The following is an 18367-nucleotide window of genomic DNA, read 5'->3' as shown; positions in this document are numbered from 1 at the left end:
CAATCACAAAAACGTCGGTAAAAATGTATTGTATTGTTATTTTCATCTTCAAGAATTCGTGCGTGGTTAACACGATCCACACTTTACAAACAAACAGACAGACTACAGGCATTATTAACATAGAGTTTATAAATTAGAAACCCGTTAACGAACAAAATTTACGTGCAAATCAATCCAAGCGCTTCGTTATGGTTAGGTTAGCTTATAGGTATATTTCGCCGTTATATAAATATTACAGGTTAAAATATCTTGTAATATATACAAAAATGGTCGGAGCAAAAAGAAGGCACAAATTGCCTTATCACTAAGCCCCGTTGTTAAGCAAAAAGAAAGAGAGAGTTAAAATAATACTTAATATAATAAAGCAATATTTTAACTATATATATTCCATAAAAAGATTAGTTGAATTTACAAAGGTCTATGTGAGAGTGTGCATCTAAAAATATTTACAAATGTCAGTCGTTAATTATTTTGTTTTTACATTTTTCCTGAAAATATTAAGAGTTGAGTCTGTTTTAATATCATCAGATAAAAATTTATTCCATAGGTATGGTCCCCTATGTCTAATTGAAAACGTGCAAGATTTTAATAAAATCTTTGGCACTTGATAATTATTTTTTGAAAATCTAGTATCATATTTATGTTGTATTAAAAAAAATTGGTTAGTAAACAATTTTGGTGTTATGTTTTGTTTCATCTTGTACATAAAAAGTAAAACTTGATGCATATTTAATTGTAAATGTTCAAAGCCCCAATTTGAAGAAATAAGTGTTGTGTTGGTGCATATCTGTCTAAACCAAAAATTATGCGACAAGCATGTTTTTGTTTATTATACAACTTTTTTAATTTATTTACATTGTTACTTGCCCAGGAGATATTACAATACGTTAAGTAGCTGTGTAAAAAAGAAAAATATAGTTTTTTTAAGCAATGGAAATTTAAGTATCGTTTGGCCTTATATAATATCCCTAAGTTTTTAGAGATTTTATTTTCAAGGGTTTGTATATGTTTATTCCATGTTAATGATTCGTCTAAAAGTACGCCAAGAAATTTTATTGTTTCTTCTCTCTTTATTTTTACGTTATTAATTTTAAGAGCTGGTAGTTTGAGTGGAATATTACCAGTTTTGTAACGGTTATAGAATAACACATATTTAGTTTTACTTTTATTAAGTGAGAGTTTATTTGCTTTAAACCATTCGTTTATATGCGCAAGTTCTTGGTTAGCTGTTTTAAATAAATTGACAATGTTAGTATGGGAGTGAAAAAGATTAGTATAGTCAGCAAATCGGCAGAAGATTTTGAGATGAGCATTGGGATGAGAAACTACAAAATACTTCAATTTGCGGAAAATTAATCTTGCGAAGCAAAATTGGGGATTTGGCTACCATAGTTTTTGGAAAAAAATTATTATCAAAAATGAGGAACTCAATGACTTAGATTCTACTTGAAATCGAAGTATGAAGAAATCATAACGATTTGTAGAAATAGGTAGATACGAGAAATAGAAAATTGTGCAAAAACCTTTTGGGGAACCTAAGCCCTGAAAATATATTTTACTTACTTGCTTACTTACTTACTTTTAGAACTTTTTCGGCACGTTTCCCGAATTATTTGTTTTTTATAATTTGGATATTTCAACTTTAAGATCATCTTTGAATTGGTGTGTGCAAATTTAAACTCTGACATGTGAGAATTCTGTTTTAGTGATATTCTAGATCAGAATTGTTTAAAAAACATATATTCTTCTTTCATTCACTGCTATCTAATTTATGCAAATATTGCGTGGTGCAACACCAGCGCTACAAAATTGACAAAATTACAAAATAAACAAATACATGCAATTAGAATTATTTTAAATGTTGACAGGTACACTTACTCCAGAGAGTTATTAAAAAACCTCAGTGTACTGAATGTATACCAACTAAACATTTATCAAACTCTTATTTTTATGTTTAGGCTTTAAAAAATATGTTACCAAGAGTATTTAATAATATGTTTCAGAAGATACAACATAAATATCCATCCAGATTTTCAATTAACAGTTTTTTTTCAACCTAGGATAAATTGTATAATTTATCCTAGGTTGAAACTCACAAAGTTCTCTATAACTAGCAGAGGACCTAAATTATGGAATACACTTCTTGGTAACGACATGAAAACTATGACATCACTTAACGAATTCAAACATAAACTAAAACACAAACTATTGACAATCTATATTTATTTTAGAATATGCAATCCTATCTTTAGATTATACGATATAATAGCTAAAGATTTTATTTTTACGGAAAACTGTAAGTTCTTTAACGGCAAAAAATATAAAATATTAATGCTACAGTCAAAGTATTGCTGTTTTAGCGGTATTAAGATTACGGTAAAAGTCTTGTATTAACTATAATCGGTTTCAAGCAGACGTCAATTAGCACAAAATTAAAAAACCTGCTTTAACAGGTTAATTTTGTTTTCAGGTAAGGATATAAAAATCATATTCATTTGATATAAAAGAAAAAGTTGAGAAAGAGCAACGTTATCAAAGAAAATTAATTCGGGAAAGGTCTTCCAGAAGCACCGCTAGGATTGGAAATCTGAAGTTGTTTCTAATCTTGCCGCTTCTTTGAATAGTAGTTTTTCTTCTCCGTTTGAATACTCTTACTAAAACAGGAAATGACAATAAGAAAATATCACTTCTTTATAACGGACTGTAAACTTGAAATTACCTCATGTATTATATTATGCCATCAACGCTAATAAATGCTGACATTTTATAATTGTTAGAATACACAACGTACGTTTTTGTCTTTCTGTGTTTGACATCCGTTGTTTTTGCGTGGAAAATCATTCAGTTACTACAGGTCCCAAAAACAAAGTGGAAAACGTTCGAATGAGAAGGGGAGGACGGGGGACATTAAAGTTTATTTGGATGCTAATAGAACAAATTCAGAGCAACCCTGATAAAAAGAAGTATCAAGGAAATAGAAAAAAATACATCATTTCTTTAATATGCGCAGAATTTAAATAAAAAATACTAATAATAATGCTAAAAAAAACACATGAATCGAAAACATTTTTTTTGCTTGAAAACTTTTAATTTTTTTTTATAAACAAAGCCGTAGTACGTACAATAGAAAAAGAAATGGATAATCCTATATTAAAGCCATTCTTAGCCATATAACTAGGGAAAGTAGTAGAAGATGTTATGTTTTCTATGGTTGTAAAGGAAACGTGTATTTTAAATGATCCTACGCAAAATCCAGAACTTACTTTATTTTACATCATATTGATAAGTCATTATTTCATGCGGTTGTGAATGATCATTCAGTAAGCTGTCATTAAAAGAAACTTTTGAGAACTTTCATCTGACCTAAGACCGGAAGAATAAAAAATTGAGTTACTATCATGACTGGGCATGTTATGGTGTCGCATTTCAGTACCGGTTTCTTCGTGAAACACAATTTTCTATTACACAGCGACGTTTAAATGCTGATACAATTCTGATGGATGGTGGATCATCTACGTTTTTCGCACTGATAATCCGTTTCACCACAACGCCACACATAAATCCCCTGTTTTTAACTTTTCTGATGTCAACCCCAATGAGAGTTTAATTTGCCGACAATATTTTTAAACTTTTCTTGACAAATGTAACCTTTCGTTTTTGAAGTTTCTTAGAGGAAACGAAAAGTTGTGTTTGACGAAGAAAGGAAATTAGCTACTGACGCACTCTCTTTCTTTGAAAATCATTTTGCAACTCTCTTAACATTTAATTGCTTTACATTTTTCTTGTGGTTATTGTGTTCTCAGTCTCAGTCCTGAAAATATATTTACATTTTGCTTTTAAAAAGTTGGCATATGGTATTTTTTTTATCGTTTACACAAACTTTTGACATGTTTTGCCAACTTCAAATATTCGAACACTATTTATTTATGCTCAAGTTCATTCGTTGGTATACAAACAGCATTAATATAGAAAGTAATGTATTCTCATCTCAAAATGCCAGTCCACTCTCTATTTTAAAAGGTATCAAGCTTGTAAACTTTAGGAAAATCTCCTTACTGAAATTGTAGAACTGCTAATGAAATTTCAAATTGGGACCCAAAAAAATATTTTTTAAAAAAAGTGTCATTAAAATGCTTCACTGGTTTGCTAGCTGTTGACTCTATTTAAACCATGAAAATTTATCGTTTAGCTTTAAGATCTCTCAAAAGCCGGATGTAATATTTACAGATAAATCCATGAAACAATAAATGTCATGCTAATTTCCTAAAGAAATAAATCAGTAAACGCACTTATCAAGTTTAATAAGCTTTTGCTTAAAAAATGAAAAAAGCTGCAAAATCCATAAAAAAGGAAAGATGATGGAGATCGTCATTGTGGCTACGATATTAAAAGGATGGGTAATGTCAGTTTCGAAAAAATTTGAGACTAAAACGATGGACAAAATTAGTGAAAATAATGTCTGCCAAAATTACCCCTTTCCCCACTTGAAGGCTGTCTCGCTTTCCCAAATAATCTCGCTTTGGATTGAGTATTGCACTGCAGGAATTTAACAATGCGAGGAACAGGATGGGTAATACCGTTCAGGGGTGTTTCAGTACATTTCATTAAGATTGTAGCCTTTAGTGTTGTTCAATGTGAAGATAAACATTTTGAATTGTAAGTCATTGGATGTTTTAATTAGGTCAAAATCATTTAGGCCTTCTTGATGGTGTTTAAAGAGATGACTTTAGAGGGACATTTTCTAAAATTTGACCAAAAGCCTTTAAGGATGATGCTATCAATAGCGCACGTGTAGCCAGCAAAAAAAAAGTTGAACGGGTAAAAAAGACACGTTTCAATCATCCTTGCTATCTTCAGTGTTATCTTTTTTAATTAAAACCACTAAGTTATTATTCCTTGTGAATTATAGCGTTGTGATATGAAGGTACACAAAACATCGAGGAAAAAATTACCTGAAGTTAGTTATTTATATCATGACAAAAAAAAAATTCTGAAATGATTAATTTTACCAATAAAACTTGTGTCATGCTATTTTATATTGGGTTTGAAATGTTTGTTGTTGGGAATTATTTTTTTATAGAAAATTAGTAAGAAGAGGAAATTCAATTTTGCTCACTAAAGTTATATTAGCCTTAATTTTGCATACTACAAAGGACACCGCTTTGGTGATTATAGATCAATTTCCATCTGGATGTAAAGGTTATTTAAAAATTTAAAATTATGTGATAACGATTGCATGAAAACATATATGCACGCTTGTTTCGCCCACTTGCATTTAGAGCAAAAACAATTCTTTTGTTCCATATTTTCATGCACGAGCTAATTGCTTTTAATTCATTTAATATTTTAATTAGAGGTTGAAAATTATATACAAGAATTTGCTTCTATTTATTTACAGCTAATTCTGTCCCTGATGTATTTTTATTTCTGCAAAATATCTTAAAAGGTGTTTGGATTCAAAGCCCCAATTTCCCGTAGCCTGTTATGACAAAAAAATCGCACAGAGGTGCTGCTAAAGACACAGATGCATAAAAAGCGCTTCCCACAAGTGCTCTCAAAAACTTAAAAGATCATCTAACGTTATGTATTATATGTTCTTTTCTTTGTTTTGATATTCGGTGCTCTCAAATATCAAAGGAACAAAAAAACCCCGAAACTTTAAATTATTTGACTTATTTTGAGGAGCGTTTGAGAAAAACTTCAAACCTCAGGAAGGCATGTGCGAAGGACTTTGTTCACAGATATTGGAATTTGTACACCACTTATTGTCCACATGCGATATATATAAGAATTCAAAACGTGTTGTAGGTTTTGTGGTGGCATGCTCTCTCTAAAAACTCATAATTTTAATTGCAGTGTTCTTACGCAAAGAAAACTATTCTTATAACATCAAACGTTGTTCTACGCACTGACCAAAAAAAATACTTCATTTTAATTAATAATCTATATGGCGACAATTTACTTCCGTCGATGTCTTGAGCCTCAACGTGATTAATTCAGTTATAACTAAATAAACCAGGGGGTAAATTAATGTTAAACTAACAATGACAAAACCATGAGTGACAGTTTGGAGAGTCTCTTTAAATATTCCTTCCTTAAACTTTGTTAATAGTTTGATAAAATTCAACTTTGATGACCACTCTTGTAAATAAAATACCGCATGGTAAACAATGTAGGTTTTGTTTGTTTTGTTTCAAATTAAAAAAAAATGAACAAAAAAATTTGATTAAGAAAGCTTTTTAAAGATTTATAATGGTTTGATTTATTCCTTAGACTTCGAAATAAGCCAATTGGCGTCCCAGCAAGGTTGAAATACTGACCTCCGGTCAATTATCCATACCTCGTGATCAATCAACTTAGAGATATCAAGCTACAGGCTCATGAAAGAGAATTTAATTTCCCACCCGGCAGTGGTCAGGCTGACCAACCCTGAGGTAAGAGGTAGCCAGAAATCGGGTGCAAAGTCAAAAATAAATATGCAGTCTAAGGGTTAAAACAGTTGTAAATGTTAAAGTCAAATTTATCAGTATTAGTTGGTGGACATCGTCGGTGGCGGGTTCGCCCGTCCTTTTTTTACCGCATTTCCTGTGACTCGCCACTACGGTTACCATTTTGCATGACAGACAGACGATAGATTTATCAATGTTAAAAGTTCTGTTCATTCGTTATCAATTTTACTTCGTAAAAACAAAAATAAAAAATGATGATTTGGTAAACTGGCCTATAAATAGGAATGTTGCTTAAAGTTACGTGAAATAATCCAGGATTATTATGCATACGCACAAAATACTATTTTAATTTTTTAAAAAACTTTTTAATATTTTATTTTCAACACGTGTGTTTTTAAAATGACATCATTGTGATAAATTGACATGTCCTCGTATTGTTTTTTTAAATGCTTCCTAATGGTTTGAATAAAGTGGCAAATAAATGTCAACAAACACACAGAGAGTGAATCAACACTTGTCCACATTGAAGTAAATATTGCTCTGTTAAAACAGCCAGCCTTTTTCAACTAACCCTTATAAAGTTTTGTGTAGCTTTTTAAAGCACACATTAACATATGCGTGTCGCAAGATGCTGACAAACTGCGTGACGATATGCAATTAAAGATAAAAAGTTTTGTTCATGGATTAAAACTTATGACATATGATGATTTGTTTTTTTAATTAAATTACACCCCCGTCTTCGATGAACACATCAATTTCATACATTGAATTTAATTATTCGCTAAGTACTTGAAGAAATTCAAGCTTATATAAGCTAGAAACTGTCGTGAAGTATTCATTTACAAATTAGTGGAGAGAGAGAACGGTGGTAGTAAAAAAGTATTATAATATAAGTTTTTAAAGTAAAGAAAAATAATATAATATGAATCTAAACAATTTAACTCAACAGATGGAAAGTATGCCTACAAATACAAAGAAACCAACTAGGATTGTTGTCATGGGAGATTTGGGTGTAGGAAAAAGTGGTAAGTTAGCCTTCTTTTGCAATCAATGATTTCTATTTCCTCAATCCTGAATCCTGAAAATTAACTATAGTACAATGTCCTTTAACATGGTTTTCTTACTTTTTTAGCAATTGTCACAAGATGCATCAAAAATAAATTCTACAAATCACTGGTATCTGGAAGAGATCTATCCTATAGATATAACGCCAACTTCGGCAAGAAAACTGTACCTTTAGATGTTGTGGATTTCAATGGAAAAAATGATGCATTGATAAGCTGTGCTGATGGCTTTATATTGTGTTACTCCATCACTGACCGAAAGAGTTTTGATGCAATTGACGACTATTTAGATAAAATCGTCGATGCAAACATAAAACACCCAAAAATTACCATCATTGGAAATAAAAGCGATTTATATCGAGATAGACAAGTGACTTCTGCTGAAGGGTTTTTATTAGCAAAAGAAATTAACGGACAATTTTACGAAACATCTGCGAAAATTCCTGTCATCGATATCCGGCAAGTTTTTTACGATTTATATAAAGCGATCAAAAGCGCTAAAAAAAATAGAAAAGACAAAAAAGACAGTTTCGATTACGAATCTCCCGAGGATTATAGCATAATGGACCAAGCTATGTTAAACTCATCCGGACTTCTTGGCTACAGTCGCTGCTCACAACGCGGCTACTTGAGTGGACTAAGGGAAATGAGTCGAAGGCTTTCAAGTAGACCAAGAAAATTAACCATAGATTCTTCATTATAAACAAATTTGCCTTTTTTATAATTATAAAAACGAAAACCTTTTCTCGCATTCGTCATACGAGTAATTTGACCGTGTCATGTTTTGTCATGTCCTTCAAACATAACCTTTTTTTATGAATCAAGTCAAAGAATTTATGACCCACCTAGTTAATCATAGGTGAACACACAATCGTTCTCTGTTTTTCAAATAAAAACTACCCACTGTAGATATATACTTGTGAATTTGTTTATAGTATTTAATAAGAGGTAGCTATTTATATATTATTACTATATTCAATATATATTTTATTTCTATACAAAATTGTACAAATATAAATCTTATTGACATAACATTATAATACATACTAGAAAAAAAACCCATCAAAAAACGTTCAGTATTGTTTTTAATAATATTTTCTTTTAATAGGCATCGGAAATCGATAAGTTCGTACCTACCGACTATAATCAGCCACAACTTTTTCAAGAATTTCTTATCAGGAAACCAATTTGGATATTTGTGAAAAAAAAATCGAGCGTGGTTGGTAGAATAAAATAATTTAACGCACGTGCAGCACTTATTCTGGAACACAATATTTGCATCATCCCTTTTGTTACCACACAACTGTTTCAAACCTTTTTGAAATGGAAAACCTATTAAAGCAGAGACGAAGAATGGTCTTGGCTGTGGCAAAAGAAGTCGTTAGATACTTCGTTTTGCAAAATCATTGTAAAAGCAAGCTTCCAGTTTGATTTATTGTGACTGGATAAATATTTAGACCCTGACTTTACACAGATGAGTTAACCATTTAGGAAATTGAACGCTCCATGAACCAGGAATTGTGCCAACTACTCAACCAAAAACAATTTAATATTTTTTGCAAAAATGCCACAAATTAAGTATTGCCATTAACACAGTTCCACAAGAATGTTTGATGTGCAAATAAAATTTTCTACGAAATATTTTTGCAGTAAAATTCCTTTTAGTTTCTGAGTCACCCAATTCAACTCAATTAGACCTTAATTAACAATCTATTACTAACAGTAATTCCCCTTTTATTGAACTAATTAGAACAATTAAAGATTATATCGATTGGTACTGTTCTTAATTAATTGCTGAGACATGCAGAAAGCAAGACTGATGCTTCCTGACCGCAAAACACTTTTCTCGGTGACGTGAAGATCAAATTTTGTCAACTATTTCGACCACAATTTTATTGCTTTCTTGACGTTCTTGACATAGCTTTTAGTTTCCACTTAACACTGCCATTAAAAGTTCGTCCACACAGAATCTGTCTGATTAAGAAACAAGCTTTCCCTTAATAAAGAAAAAAATAGTTACAAAGTTGCTAGCAATTTCATGACATGTATGAACTGTATGGGTATTTGTTAGCAATATTCGCCATTTAAGTTCAAAGGTTGGGTGAATAAATAAAAACAAAGTTTAAAATTTTAGGCAAAAGTCTTTCGGAATATCCATCAACAGTTCTATTAACGTGTCGTACATTAAAAATCGCAACATGTCATATAATCTGAAAGTTCCAAGTTTCAGCGTTAAAAGCATCTCCGGAACAAAAAATCAGAAGTATATGAAATAACTGAAATATGATTCACAAGAACAAAAGTGTCAAACTCGAAGAATACTTTGCATCACCTCAGTAGCGTGCTCACTAAGAAAATACCCAAAAGGAGAAAAACCAGAATTAAAAAAAAACCCAAAAATTGCCAAAAGACTACAAGTGGCACACATGTGTACTGTCAAGCGAGACATAACCTGAGATTATTCAGCGACTAGCGATACAACCTTTACTTGGCTAAAACCTTGTATGTTGGCTAAAAACTTGTATGTTTATATTCATGTTGCTCAAGGGAGTTCACAGAATTTCAACAGATTGCTATCAAGCTTGTGGGAGAATTAATTACTGCTTAATGAGAAAACAGTTCAGCGCTAAATGACGTTTGACGTGTAAACATGATACGTTAAACAGATTAAAAACGTCACTTGTATACGTCACTTAGTGTCATAAGAAATTATCTGTCGTATCAAAGTGTATTAATAGCATGCGTAATTGCTTTGACGTGTAGAAAGATAAATGATTATGCATACAACGTGCAACGACGTACGAGTGTCGGAAAATAGTCAACGACGTCTACAATTGTATCAGAAATTATGTTAGCTTGCTCGTGTAAAACTGAAGATAGACAACACGACAATTTTTTGAAAGTAAGAAGTTTTATTTGAATTAACATACGATGTGTTAAGGCGATTATAGGAAATTATAACGGTAAGGTCTAATCTTCGTATAATATCAAAAAGTGTTATTTATTTAAACAGTTAAATCCATCACGTGATGATCACAACAAGGTTTCTCCTTTTGTAAACTTTTAAGCGCATATTCTTCTTAAATTTTAGCTTTTTCACAGGACTTCCTGTGCATTTAAGACGCTCTTGTTTGACCTATTCTCAAGAGGTTTTAACACAACTATAAGAGAATTAAAAACAGCTCCATTCTCCTACTGTGCAAAGCTAGAAGACATGGTAGGTAGGAAAATAGAAGTCTAGATTTAAGTCTGAATAAAATAACATCAAAGCAAAAATTAGGATTTGACATTCGTTCAGTTAATCGGGTTATTTTTGCACTTTTTTCTCCACAAGAGAGTATCTTTGCAGATTTGTAGAAAATTCCCACGATCAATTTTTAACGGGTAAGGCGATGCTTTAAACATTTTGTTACAGGCGGAAAATTCCGATCTTGCAAGAGCTATATTTCCAACAGCTTCAACTTTTGACGATAAAAATTAAATGCTAAAATCGTTAGAAAGAATTTAAACGTACCTAAATATAACCCATATTCAACCATTCTCGTTAAGATGGCTAATGTTTTAACGGGTCAGATGATGTCAAAGATAAAACAGACCTCAATTTAGTTTTCATTAAAAGCACTAAAAAGTATTATATGGGTGGTATTGTAGACGCAACCTTAACAGAACACGCTAGTTAGTGCACAAAAAAGAGAATTTAAAAAAAAAGAAAGATGAAGTTCAGAACTGTTTTGTGGTTTCCATCAACCCAATTTTGTGGTTTCCATCAACCCAATTTTAGCATCAAGAATGCATTGCTATGTATTTCTCTAACCATCCAGTAGCAGACCAAGTAGGTTTAAAAAGACATTAAACCACCTTGAGCAGACCCACGCAACTAAAATCATTTATCAATTAAAAGATATTTCATTTCCTTTGATGCTTGTTTTGTAAAACGTAAACATTGAACATCAAACACGTTATTTCCACCGTATTTCCTGTAACTATTTATCAAAACATACTTTACTGTGTTTGTTTGCATTTTTACGGAGATGAAGTAAACAAGACAATGTATTTTGGTTTTTAATTAATCTTTTTTGAGAAGCTTATTGTATAAAAACTAAAGGTACACTAATAAAAGGAATAAATATGGAACTTAACAGTTAAAAATTAATTATCGACAATTAGCGGAATTCTTTCTATTGTCTGATAAAACCAAAATACTGTTTCATTTCAATTTGAAAAACAGGAATTAATTGTATGTGTTATTTTTCCTGTCCAGCATCAAGTGCCCTGTTATATATTTTGCACACTCATGTTTCAAATTTAAAAGAAAATTAAAAATGTTCACAACAATAAGAAATATATATAAAATTACAAAATGCTGCAATTTCCTCTCCACTTTACCATAATCAAAAAACGACAAACGGATAATATGTTTTCATTAGTAGCTGCGCTGTGCTAATGAGTTTGTCAATTTCGGCTTTTCAACTTGACGCTCGGGTATGTCAACACTCAAAGACAAACAATTATTCTTTGTGAGAATTTTAAAAAATTTGATTAACGGTTCTGTTAGTCTCCAGTTTTGATTTGTTCTGTCATCCTGACAATAGAAAGTTTGTTTATTGTTTCGTAATACCAATTTTTATTATTTCGGGTAAAATGAAGTAAGTTGCTAAAAATAACATATGCATCATAGGCCAAAAACAATCTTTTAAAAAAAGCATTTTTCTGAACAGTCCTTCATCTACGGAGGCCCCATTTAAAAAATTACTCCGTGGTGGTTACCCTGTTAATGGTTGAAACTCTTTTCAATCTTTGTTTTGATAGTCTTCCAACATTACTAAACAAATAATGCAATTACTTATTGCGTAATTTACCATCTAGATTGTCGACATTCTGTAATCCATTCTCCAATTAAACTAAGGTCGGCAGTTACATTCCAGAAAAACTGCAAAGAAATTCACCCATTTATTTACTATTCACACTAGTAAATATTTTACTTTGTTTAGTCCAGTCCTCACTTTATGTTCAATGACACGCAAAGCAACATGCGTTACCAATCCGACATTTGCGCCCCATTATAATTTTATGCGTGGTTGGGGGTCTAGAGCAAAGTCAGCGCACACAAGAATTTGCTTTGTGTACGCAAGAAGGCTTAAAAAGAATTTGTTTTTGTCGTAAAGAAAGTGATTTTGGTGCATTTGGGTTATTTTGTCGCTGCATTTAGCATGGATTCATCACAATGTGCTGTCCTCAAGTGTTTTAATAATAAAAAAGAACTTGACAAGTCGTTGAATTCAGAATGCGATGTACATTCTGAGAAAGAAAGAGCAGGCTCCTTATGCGTTTTATTGTATTGTTTTCCCGGGCCCAAATTATACTAAGATTAAAATTAAACTGATATAAATTAATTAAAAAAACCACTGCAAAGAATTGTCCTTGGATACCAAAACCAAGTGATTGAGTTTTCTCACTTCATTTTGTTGAAGGGGAGCCAACACCTTTGCACCATGATCCTTCCTTGCATCTTTGGTCTAACACAAGTTTATTGAATCAGCGACGAGCACTATTTTGTCATCGTACCTTGTCCAAAAAGGAGAAGATTTTCATTAACTGATGATGCCAATTCTTTGTTTGATAAACCCTGTAGCTCGACAACACCCAGTGATTTTAGTTGCTTACCATCTCCCAGAGTGAATCATTTTTATCTCCTGTAACACAGCCAAAGCATTTATTTGGGAGAAGGATTTCAAGCGATAAAAAATGAACTTTTACAGCGGTATTACAACAATTGGTGGACTTATCCTTGATCGAACCTCTCTGGTCGAAAGTCAACTACTGGAGAGGTGCCAAGTCCCATATAGTTTTCAACAAAGTTAGAAAGACTTTCTCAAGACATAAAACTTTCCAGTAAAAATGAGTTTCTTTTAACTTCATAAGAATGAGATTGGTGTTGTTAAATGAAGTTCTGGCTAAGAGATTTTAAAACTTGAACAAGACTGTTGGGAATTCTTCTTGGTGACGCTCTTATCAACTGGCTTCCACTGTAAGCTATCAGAGACCATTTACCTAAAATATATATCGAGGCTGGTCATCGCAATACGTTGAATTATTGATCATACTGAGCTGTTCACTGAATGACCTAAAGATTTAGATTTTTGGGATGGAATCATGGCTGATGGGGGTTTTCATATTAGAGAAGTAGTTATGTTAAGCTATTGTACACTCAGTGTACCCCCAGTGCAAAAGTTAAAGCTCAGAACGTGCAAAAAAATGTAGCCTTCGTATCCATGCCATTAACAGAAGAAGAAAAAGAAGAAGAAGAAGAAGAAGAAGAAGAAGAAGAAGAAGAAGAAGAAGAAGAAGAAGAAGAAGAAGAAGAAGAAGAAGAAGAAGAAGAAGAAGAAGAAGAAGAAGAAGAAGAAGAAGAAGAAGAAGAAGAAGAAGAAGAAGAAGAAGAAGAAGAAGAAGAAGAAGAAGAAGAAGAAGAAGAAGAAGAAGAAGAAGAAGAAGAAGAAGAAGAAGAAGAAGAAGAAGAAGAAGAAGAAGAAGAAGAAGAAGAAGAAGAAGAAGAAGAAGAAGAAGAAGAAGAAGAAGAAGAAGAAGAAGAAGAAGAAGAAGAAGAAGAAGAAGAAGAAGAAGAAGAAGAAGAAGAAGAAGAAGAAGAAGAAGAAGAAGAAGAAGAAGAAGAAGAAGAAGAAGAAGAAGAAGAAGAAGAAGAAGAAGAAGAAGAAGAAGAAGAAGAAGAAGAAGAAGAAGAAGAAGAAGAAGAAGAAGAAGAAGAAGAAGAAGAAGAAGAAGAAGAAGAAGAAGAAGAAGAAGAAGAAGAAGAAGAAGAAGAAGAAGAAGAAGAAGAAGAAGAAGAAGAAGAAGAAGAAGAATTTTGAACACCTAATAAAACGATTATTACAAATTGGAATTTTAAAGTAAAATAAATTGCGAAAATTTTACTTATTGTTTTCTGCAATTAAGTATTTGAAACTTCTGCCAAGATTTAAACCTGAATCTCCTATGGATTTTCTTCTTAGGAGGTCATACCGTTAGACATGAGGAGTGTCAGCGATTGTCTTTTGCCAAAAATAATGTAATTTATACACATGTGGCTAGATAAAAATAAACGTTCTTTTTGTGCTTGTCTTTGGCCAAATTATGTATTGTGAAACGAGTTTTAAATACACGAACATCAAAAATGTCTCTTTTCATCTCTATCTTCAATCTCTCCGTCTTCGTTGTCTGAATAAGGTAAAACATCAACTGGGTCATCTCTAACCTCGCCTGGTAGAGATGTCTTCATTACTTTAACTGGATTGCTAATATGGACAGGGGGTGGTATGAAGAAGTCATTGCAGTTTTATTTTTCTACGAGTTTTAGTTTGTTTCATGTTTTGGTTTTTTAGTTTAAGGAGTTGCTTATACTCACAATTGTACAAAACTTAAATCATTTTTTAAATCAACATCAGTTACTTGTATAATGGTTGTAAAACTCACTGGATGTAGATAATAAGGGCTTCCAGTGCTCTGTTTTATCACTCCGTTTTTCTAGTTGAACCATTTCTTAAACTGTTTTTTATTTTTGTTTTAACCTCGTGTCCTTTTGAACCAGTTATAACACCTTTTTTGACATGCAAACCACGAGCTGTTGTCGCTTTGACCTTCTGTTGCCGATTCTATTTTTTTAATGACCTCTCGTGTTAAATTTTGGTTTAAATTTAAATAGAAAGACTCCTTTGAATCGTACATCAATTACACATCATCAACAGTAACAAGTTTCTCACAAGCTATCCACAATCTATCTGATAAAGACAATTTAACTGTTCGAAATATCTTGTACATAAATTGGCTTTACTTTGACTCTGAGCGTGTTGTAGTTACAGCATTTTTAGTGTTGTAACTAATGCTCTGGTCTTTTTTCCACGTTTACTTAAATCATCACGAATAAAATATACTTTTTTACCCTATCAGGTTTTACCTTCTTTTGAATTTGTTGTCTAGTTGTAACCCAACTAGACAACAAATTTAACTAGACAATAAATGATTGGGATCAGGGTTTGGCTTGAAATGCATAGGTTAACCTTTTAACCTTAGTCTCAGCAACAACAAACATTCTAGCAACCAATTCGGCCTTTCTATCTAAAATTCCTAAACCGCGAGACCTGAGGAACATCGTTAACTCATCCACATTCACTTTATTAACAGTATCGTAATCCATGGCAAAATTATAACTTAAAATGAATACTGCAACTACAAGTAAAAACAACTTTTCGCTTGAGACTTTTATCCATGCGACATACATACGCAAACACATACGTACAAGGCCAACTTATAACATAAAATGAAAGCTGCAACAAAAAATAACAATAACATTTCGCAGCTTGAGCTGCAAATCTAGCCAAAGGTGCTGAAAGTTTGTGTACACTAACTTTCCCCTAAATTCTTGGTCTGGCACAGTTCTGGGAGACCGGATTGGTGTATTGTGCCTTGGTGAGGTAAAAAAAAGTTTTGTCTGTCCATTCAAACTCATGATGAAAAAACAACACAAAACAAAAAACATTTCATGCATTCCAGAAAAAATGCGAAACTGTAATTAGTATATTCAGACATGTTTAAAACTCATTTTAACATTATATTGCCTAATTAATTTTTACTTCTGCATTTTACAACGCAATTAATGTCACTTTCGGTATCTTTTTTTAAAAATGATTGATTAAATGCGGGATATTTGTTTTTCTTTTTTAATTTCGACTTGCTAGCCTCGTTTTCTAGCAGTTAATAAGTACGGTTATCAATACGATGATATTTTTACTACTGGTCGTTTTCGTAGAAATTCATATTTCTCGCATAACTCTTTTACGCATCCTTGTCGCTTGTTCACAAGAAGTAACAAAATCTGCTTGTACGGGATTTAATACTATAATTTTAGGCTCAATTATATTGACGTTTTCGATTCAAAAATCCCGGTTTTTAAATTTGCTTATAGAAAGACAGACAGCCCGTGGTGAAATCCATTTAGGCAGAGAAACAATAAAGAACTATTTAAATTTTGATGATGTCAACAATGATGGAAAAAATTAACAAAAAATTAACCGTTGCCTATATTGTGTACAACCTGAAATGCTTATCAGCATAATATATATGAAGATGCGCATTAAACGAACGTTTAAGGAGATGTAAAGATTTAAAATTTTTGCTGACTTCAGCAATGGTCTGTCAATGAACAAAGCTTTTTTCATACATTCCTAAACTGTTGTTGCTATTGTGTAGAGCTTGAAACGGTGATCAAGAAAATGTATAGGACCATGTACTTTCGATGAACAGTTTAGATACGTCTGACAATTAGATACGTTAGATACGTAATTTAGATACGTCTAACATAGCTGATAGCAAAAAATTCTGGAAGTCAACGAAACCCTTATTTTCAAATATCTCTATCACCCGAATAAGATAACTCTCATTGAAAATGAAGAAATCGTCAAAAAGAATAAAGATGTCTGTGAAGTATTCAATCACTATTTTGCAGATATTATATCCTCATTACCCACTAAAGCAAATGCAAACGAAGCGAATATCAACTCTGTAGAAGATGCAATAAAAGCACACGAAAATCACCTGAGCGTAATCGAAATTTGGAAACGTGTAGAAGTCACAGAAATGTTTCAATTCAAGCCTGTTTCTGAAAATGATGTGAATGAAATAATACGTGATATGGAATCGAAAAAGTCTTCTCCTGTTAATGATTTTCCTCTTTATTTACTTAAATTATGCATTGATATAATAACGCCCTATCTCACTTTTATTATAAATTTTTGTTTTGAAAATTGTATTTTTCCTAATGAGCTGAAACTAGCGTAGGTTATACCTATTTACAAAAAAGGGGATCGCAATGACAAGCAAAATTATCGACCCGTAAGCTTAATCTATCAAAGGTTTTTGAGAGGCTTGTTCTCAAACAGGTAAATAACTTTATGGCTAATAAACTGAGTTCATGTCTATCAGAATTCAGAAAAGTTATTGAACATACTGACGACGATGCGTTAAGTTATTAGCTAATAGTGATAAAGAGTTTATTTTACTATTTCAGCGATTTTCGAGGTTTTTCATTGATTGAAAATTTCTGGTTCTTCATAGAAGAATCGATGATGTGACAGATTGAAACCTCGTCAACAAAGAACTTCAGCAATTTGATCTGAGCCTGGATTGAGATGTAGTACTCGATGAATTGTATTCCACACCTGCTTCAGAAGCTTCGAAGACAATGCATGTTTTAAAAAACTGGATTTTGCAATCGTTTTTTTATTTCATTTCGTATATTTCGAACATTACTCCAATCTGACTGATTTTGTGTCTTTTTTATTTTATTTCATATGTTTCGAACATTACTCCAATCTGACTGATTTTGTGTCTTTTTTTATTTCATTTCGTATGTTTCGAACATTACTCCAATCTGACTGATTTTGTGTCTTTTTTTATTTCATTTCATATGTTTCGAACATTACTCCAATCTGACTGATTTTGTGTCTTTTTTTATTTCATTTCGTATATTTCAAACATTACTCCAGTCTGACTGGTTTTGTGTCTTTTTTATTTCATTTCGTATGTTTCGAACATTACTCCAGTCAAACTGGTTTTGTGTCTTTTTTTATTTCATTTCGTATGTTTCGAACATTACTCCAGTCTGACTGGTTTTGTGTCTTTTTTTATTTCATTTCATATGTTTCGAACATTACTCCAGTCTGACTGGTTTTGTGTCTTTTTTTATTTCATTTCGTATGTTTCGAACATTACTCCAATCTGACTGATTTTGTGTCTTTTTTTATTTCATTTCATATGTTTCGAACATTACTCTAGTCTGACTGGTTTTGTGTCTTTTTTTAT

General features: G+C 32.0%; 1 protein-coding gene across 1 annotated transcript; it reads left to right on the top strand.

Annotated features, from left to right (window-relative positions):
* The first annotated feature begins 6862 nt into the window (after window positions 1-6862).
* Window positions 6863-8613, top strand: LOC130655638 (ras-like protein rasG). The gene is made up of 2 exons (XM_057458411.1): window positions 6863-7474; window positions 7582-8613. Exons 1-2 carry the CDS (start codon window positions 7372-7374, stop codon window positions 8214-8216), a joined length of 738 nt encoding a protein of 245 aa, XP_057314394.1. The 5' UTR covers window positions 6863-7371; the 3' UTR covers window positions 8217-8613.
* Window positions 8614-18367: the final 9754 nt, after the last annotated feature.

Source organism: Hydractinia symbiolongicarpus, chromosome 8 (assembly GCF_029227915.1).
Source record: "Hydractinia symbiolongicarpus strain clone_291-10 chromosome 8, HSymV2.1, whole genome shotgun sequence".
NCBI lineage: Eukaryota > Metazoa > Cnidaria > Hydrozoa > Anthoathecata > Hydractiniidae > Hydractinia > Hydractinia symbiolongicarpus.
The sequence above is the reverse complement of the archived record's forward strand: the minus strand, read 5'-3'. Positions and strand labels throughout refer to the sequence as shown.

Bases quoted from the DNA above. Each gene is read 5' to 3' on its own strand.
- LOC130655638 (XM_057458411.1), top strand. From the start codon at position 7,372: ATGAATCTAAACAATTTAACTCAACAGATGGAAAGTATGCCTACAAAT. The intron at 7,475-7,581 runs GTAAGTTAGCCT...TTACTTTTTTAG, and splicing joins TTTGGGTGTAGGAAAAAGTG to CAATTGTCACAAGATGCATC.